The sequence below is a fragment of the Phalacrocorax carbo genome, chromosome 1 (assembly GCF_963921805.1).
Source record: "Phalacrocorax carbo chromosome 1, bPhaCar2.1, whole genome shotgun sequence".
In the NCBI taxonomy this organism is placed as follows: Eukaryota; Metazoa; Chordata; class Aves; order Suliformes; family Phalacrocoracidae; genus Phalacrocorax; species Phalacrocorax carbo.
In genome coordinates, this window is record NC_087513.1 from 160,377,723 (window position 1) to 160,384,304 (window position 6,582).

The 6,582-nt window shown below is 44.2% G+C and overlaps 1 protein-coding gene across 1 annotated transcript; it reads left to right on the top strand.

Annotated features, from left to right (window-relative positions):
• Positions 1-1,960: 1,960 nt before the first annotated feature.
• On the top strand, positions 1,961-3,013 carry LOC104045989 (2-oxoglutarate receptor 1-like). Its single transcript, XM_009506055.1, is given in 3 exon segments — positions 1,961-2,174; positions 2,177-2,828; positions 2,830-3,013. Coding segments are annotated over 3 exon segments (1,050 nt in total).
• The last annotated feature ends 3,569 nt before the right edge of the window (positions 3,014-6,582 follow it).

A 6,582-nucleotide genomic window follows, 5' to 3' on the forward strand; every position in this document is an offset into this window, starting at 1 on the left:
AATAATAAGGCCGACAGCAAAGGCTCGCTGTCTCCTTTCTTTGGTCCGTGTAGTAACCTGTTAGGTTGGACGTAAGCTTAGGGGAGTTCAGGACCAAGACCTGCACACCCATGTGCTTTTCTTGCAAAACTTGTCCCCACCTCGGGTTTCCTTAACCAGCACTGGGCTTGAGGGTGGCCTGGCCTGTGAGGGAGTCCCATGTTCCCCGACCCAAACCCAGCCCTATCAGATACCCCACCGATAGCAAAGGGGATGGTGCCGAAAGCACCTGAGAGTGTGTAGCCATCAGTAGGGACTGCTGTGGCTGAGTGCCACTGCCACGCTCTTCGGTGATCTTAGGTATTTGCTCTCAGCCCCTGTAGGTTTGCTGCAGCAGCATGCTGGTTGGTGGGGAAAAGGCTGCTGACAAAATTATAGTCCTACAAAACCACAAAGTGGTGCGGGGAACAGCACCCAGCCGTGCCCTTCAGCTCGCTTGATAGCTGTGCACTGTAAACACCATGGTGTGTACAGCCCAGGTGCTTCCAGCAGCAGACAGCATGCTGTGACCTGCTGCTGCAGGATGGGGCCTTTGCTATTAACCTGGTTAACCCTTAGCCATGCCAGAGGCTTCAAATTTGTTTGGGGAAAACGGGATTGCTGCATTACTTAACTGAATTAGAGCCACTGGATTTATCTAAAACATCCCCTGCACCATCCCCAACCATGAGAAGAGGTTTGAAGCTGGTTTGCTCTTTAAAAATAAATGCCAGTGTTTAGCATGCATTTTCTCAAGCTCTAGCTTCAGTTTTCAAAGTGTTTTAAAAATGTTTGAACCAAATGTTCTACACAAATTTGAATTCAAATCCTGCAGCCTGTCTCTGCAAGATCTCACAGGTGAGTGAAGGTAGAAGCTACATAAAGAAAATTCAGAATGGAACAAGGAATTGAAGTGAAGATTCAGTAGGATCCATTTTAACCGATCCAGGCCACAGTAATTTGAGGACAGGCATCATCCTGTAAGAAGCTGCATTCCTCCAGAAAAAATATGCTAGAGATTTCTTTTCTTTTTTTCCACCAAAACATTTATTTTAAAAGAAAGGCATTCACACAAATGCACTTACTGGATGCAACATTAGCAGTTATTTGCCATGTGCTTCAGTGGGCCCATGTTTTCTCTTGTAGAGACTATGTACTGGGCTACCTTTACTTCTGTTGACTCCTGCTCAGCTCCTGTATTGTATCTTGCAAATGGCTGCTTTGCAAAGTTGGAGGAATTTATTCTGATATTTCAGAAAACTACTATCTATGACTACTGTCTAAGCAAAAGACCGTTTAAAAATTTTACAGGGATAGAAATTTGTAGCTAATGAAAAGTCTAAAAATAACCTATTTCTTTGCAGCATCGATCTTGTTAATGGACTAAAAGAATGAAATATTCCTGTATCAGTTTTTTCCAAGGGTTGGGGGGAAAAATGTTAACCAACTCCAGCATCAAAAAGTATATTAAAACATTTCAACATCTGCCCTGTTTTCCACTTAATTAACAAGGAAGCAAATGCCATTTACGGAGCAGTTTGGTTCTGGACATTCCTCTCCATACTTTTGGTCAGCAGTGCAACACAACTAGTCTGTCCTCCTCCACTTGACTCCTGATGAGGGATGAAGGTGAACTTTATACACCAGGGGACACACATCACACACTGTGGGGCTGGCAATCCTTTCTATTACAGCTTCATTGTGCCTGTGCAGACCCTTCCCTGAAAATACATATTTTAAAATAGAATTGTATGTATCTCCATATAGATACGATAAAGGGCCTCTAGCTCAGGATCAGTCCTCATCAAAGCAACAAGACCTTTCCTTATTCACTAATGGCACTTAAGCAGTGGCACTGATGGGAAGTTGAAAGAAAAAACCTGGTCTTATCTGTCAGTGAACACTAAGCATTTCTCTCTTCCTTAAGCACTAAGGAAGAAACATGAACACAACAAATGATGACTTAGTCAACCCCACCACCTGGCAAGACACTGAAGGTGATTTTCCCAACTGCACCAATGTGCAAGTCAGTCTGAAGACTTTGTACCTCCCCATGTCATACAGCATCATCTTCCTGGTGGGCTTCCCGGGAAACATCATTGCAATTTGCGTTTACAGCTTCAAGATGAGGCTTTGGAAGAGCAGCACCACCATCATGTAGACCTGCTCTACCTCACCAGCCTTCCCTTCCTGATATACTACTATGACAGCAGGGAGCACTGGATCTTTGGCAAATTCATGTTCATGTTCATCTGTTTCAGCTTCCACTTCAACTTATACAGCAGCATCCTCTTCCTCACCTGCCTCAGCACCTTCCACTACAAGGTGGTTGTCCATCTTCTGAAGTTCTTCCACATCCAGAGGAAGCAGTGGACAGTGGTGGCTTGCACAGCCATTTGGGTGATCTCACTGGCAGCTATCAGCCCCGTCAACTTCTTGATCTTCTCAAAAGAGGCACAAACCAGATCCTTATGCCTCAACCTTACAAGCACTGAAAACCTGGGCACAATCAGGTGGTATAACTGTCTGCTGGCCAGCCTGGCCACCTTCTTGCCCTTGCTGACGGTGACTCTGTGCTACGTGCTCACTATTTACACCTTGGCTACCAGGCCCCATACATGGGCTTGCTACAGACAAAAGGCTCACAGACTCGCTGTTGTCCTCTTGGTGGTCTTCTGTATGTGCTTCCTCCCCTTCCATGTCTTCTGGGTGGCTCAGGTTGAACTACAGTTGTGTCTAGTCAGCTGTCACATGGAGAAGCAAATCCACTCTGCCTATATCATCTCTCAGCCACTGGCTGCACTCAACACACGGCAACCCACTACTCTATGTTGTGATCGCAGGTAACTTCCAGCAGGCCATCCTCTCTCTTTCAAGGTGTAAGTGGAGCAAATACGTCCAGCAGCCTGGGAGGAATAATTACCTGACCAAGTCAGAAACTGAATTAAAGTTATGGAGGAATCCCAGCAAACCTGGGATGGCTTTGGTGCTGTAAGCTCGCGCGAAGACAGGTGTGTTGATATGGTAGCAAGAATTGCAGCTGGCTTCTCCCTCTCCCTGCAGTAGAGCACTTGTCAAAAAGCTGTCTCAGGAGCAGGTTTATGTATACCTCTCTTAGCAACCAAAGAACAGGGAGTGAAAAGAAAAGATTGTAAGCCACCTCAAAGGTGGAATTTAAAACCATCTGACCAGACTTTTCCAAAGACATTTGAGACTCACAGAGTTCTCTCACTTCAGGCTTTGCAGTTGATTACAGAATCACAGAAAGATGTTTGGACATGAGAACAACTTCCATTGATTTCAGTGTTGTCACTGATGTAGTGCTTAGTTTATTACAGCCTGAGCAAAATGCAGCAGATATTGTCATGGCTGCCGAAAGTGCCGAATTACGTACTTGGAAAGCATCTAGATAAATCTGATGTTTTCAAATGAGATGGACCCAATAAACTTCAGCATAGGGTACTAAGGAACTGAATGGTGAAATCTCAGAGCTGGCCTAGGGAAGAATGGGAGGAGTACCAGAGGGCATACATGGTGAATGCAAGGAGATATAGATATAGATATATAGATACACAAACACAAGGAGATAGATAGATAGATAGATAGATAGATAGATAGATAGATAGATAGATAGATAGATAGATAGATAGATAGATAGATCGATCTAAGGATATATATATACGGAAAAAAATGGAGGAACAAGGAATTAGCAGTCACATTAATATCCATCTCATAAAAATACTGAAACAAACAATCAGATGATGAATCTACAGAAGAGGAATACAGGTGACTACCAGCCAGTATGGATCTATCAGCTACATATAATCCCAGATCATTCTTATTTCCTACTACAACAAATGAACAGGCTTGTACTTGAAGGAAAAGAAGATGATGTAATATATCTTGACCCCAGAAGAAGTGTGTAAGCTAAGGAAACAGTCTGGAGGAAACTATTTATGCTGATTACAGATCTGTGCTCAGAGTGGAGATATTAGTGATTTACTATCAGAGTAGGGGAAGCCACTAAGTGGGCATTTGACCAGTCTGTCCTGGGTTTAGGGATATTTAGTGTTTTCATTAACAAATTGAATGATGACGTAAAGTCTGGTTATTATATTTGCAGATGACATGAAGCTGAGAGGACAAAATTATGTTGACAAATTGCACCTAGGGTCGGAAAACGCACAGGGTGCTATTAGGCATGACAGGTGCAAAGTACTATGTTTAAGTAGAAATAATGAACTGTGCAAACACAAAAGGAGAGAAAAATATTTAGGTAGCAGTTTGGCAGAGAAAGATCTGTGGTTGCTCTGAGTCATAAGCTGGACAGGAGCCGACAGTTTCAGTGGGCTGACAGTGTTTGCTGTGGCAAGAAGGGCAGAGGCCATGCTGGGATGTATGAATAAGAATATCATGTGTGAGAGTTGTGTAGCAGCCCTTACACCCTTTGCTGCCTTGTTACCCTCTCAGCTGGAGCACCATGCTGCCCTTCAGGGAAGACATAGATGAGAGGAACATGGCAAGAGCACTCAGAGAAACAACCAAAGGGGAAGGAACTGGACAGAAAACCAAATGGTCTTACAGCCCCTCAAGGGTGGATATCAGGACAGACCTTCTCTCAGAACGGGTGATGAAGCACTGGAAAGGACAGGAGGAGTCTCCACTGCTGGGTGTCCCTAGGAGCAGGCTAGCCAGGTGCTTAGCAAGAGAGACATAAGCCTGCCTGACCTCAGGAGGTCCTTTTTGGCCGTGATGCTCTGCAATTATGCATACATTGCTAGCAAGATTGGTGCTAGTGAAACAAGTGGTGCCTGGGAGCATCCCTGGCACCAGAGCTTATCCAGTGGTGCTGCTGTGGCTCTGGGAGGCCTCTGGCAGGTGGCTGGCTGGTGACAGCCAGCATGCTGCTGGCAAAGCCCAGGCGCCCGCCATGGGTTAGCACTGCACCCCGTGGGCAGCCCGCACACAGTCAGCGCTGCATGGGTACTGCACCTACATAGGACAAACGATGACACCATACTGTTTTAACATGCCCGTGACTATTTTAAATATGTTATTTGGTAAAGGCTCAGCCATCAGATACATCTTTTCAAAGCAGTACCGCCAGCCTTTTGACCTGTTTTCTGTTTGATTGTCCTTTTCTATGTTGTTGTCAAAGTCTAAATTTTACAGGTTGCCGCTAGATGGTGATCATTCCTGGTCAATCTACCTGTTTTCACATATATGTTTGATTCAAATCTACAAGTTGCACAATACACAAGACAATTCACATGAAATACATATTTTCTGACCTAGATTCATAACATCCCAGCTCTCCAAAATGGGCAAAAAGTACAAACAAACTGCATGAATTCTTTCCCTCTTCCACATAAGTGAAAGCAGATGTGTCTACCACTTATACATACACATCTGAAAAAGTGGATTAAAAATTATCTTTTTTTCCTCTCTCAGAGCATTTTTAATTCTTGTTCTCAGAAGCTCTTCCTTCTCAAGCCCAAGCTGAGCTTATCACACACGAACAGAAGCTCTTAAAATACGACTACACATAAAATATAAAATGGAGCAGCTGAAGGTAAAAAGTGTGAAATGGAAGTGTTCATGGCTTCCCATCTCTGACAGCAAGAGTGACAGTCCCACAGTTTCAGTGACTTGGAGAGGGGCTATCTTTTTGCCTACTCCTCTCTTTCCTTACATAGCTGATGTTTGGTTGCCTTCCTCCTATCTCATCTGCTTATCCACCACCTGTCTTCATTTAGTTTGGGCTAAACTAGCTGACTTAAAGTGCTGAAGTAAATTAGGGAATGCTCCTAGGAGCTATAGTTTGCTGGTGGGGCAAGAACCTCCGTAAGAAGGGCAGTAACGTCTTCCAGTATCATGGCTGGATCTGGAAAAGGAAAAAAGCTCAATCATAGTGCAGGCATTTTTAAAGCATTCGAGGACTGCTCAGGTGCTCTGCAGGACTGAGAGATCATTATCTCATGTGACTCATTCCTTTTGCTTATGGTGACATCTCGATAGCTTCTATTTTTAGTGGCTGTTAAGTTTACTGCTGAAACAAGGATAAGTGCTTCAATTGCAGCAAACAGGAGACACTTTCCAAGCTCTGTATATACAGTGTGACAACACAGCTACATAAATTACTACACTATTGAAGGCTAATTCACAGCATAGTTATGCTCCAGTAACCAGGCTTCTGACAAAAGTCTCCACTAGGTTTGCTTGCAGAGACAGTCATGTCAACTCAGGTACCTACCAGCGAGCTGCGCCCTCCCTGGGACCACGGAGGAGCCAAGAGAATAACTTTGCAAGGTAAACGGGGTTCATGTCTCTCAGGGGAATGCCAAGCCTGATGATACTAAAGATGAAATTCTGGAATTGCCGACTGCTTTTGTAGTCATATTGAACCTCATTCTTCACAGGGACTCACATACTGTCACAGATTGCAGCAGAGCTGTTTTCTACCCTTAATTGTCAGGAAAGGCAATCAGCAATTTTTTTCTTTTTCTCCCCAAATCATACCCTCCCATAAGAAGTGAAAGCAAAAGGCCCTCCTCGTACTCAAAC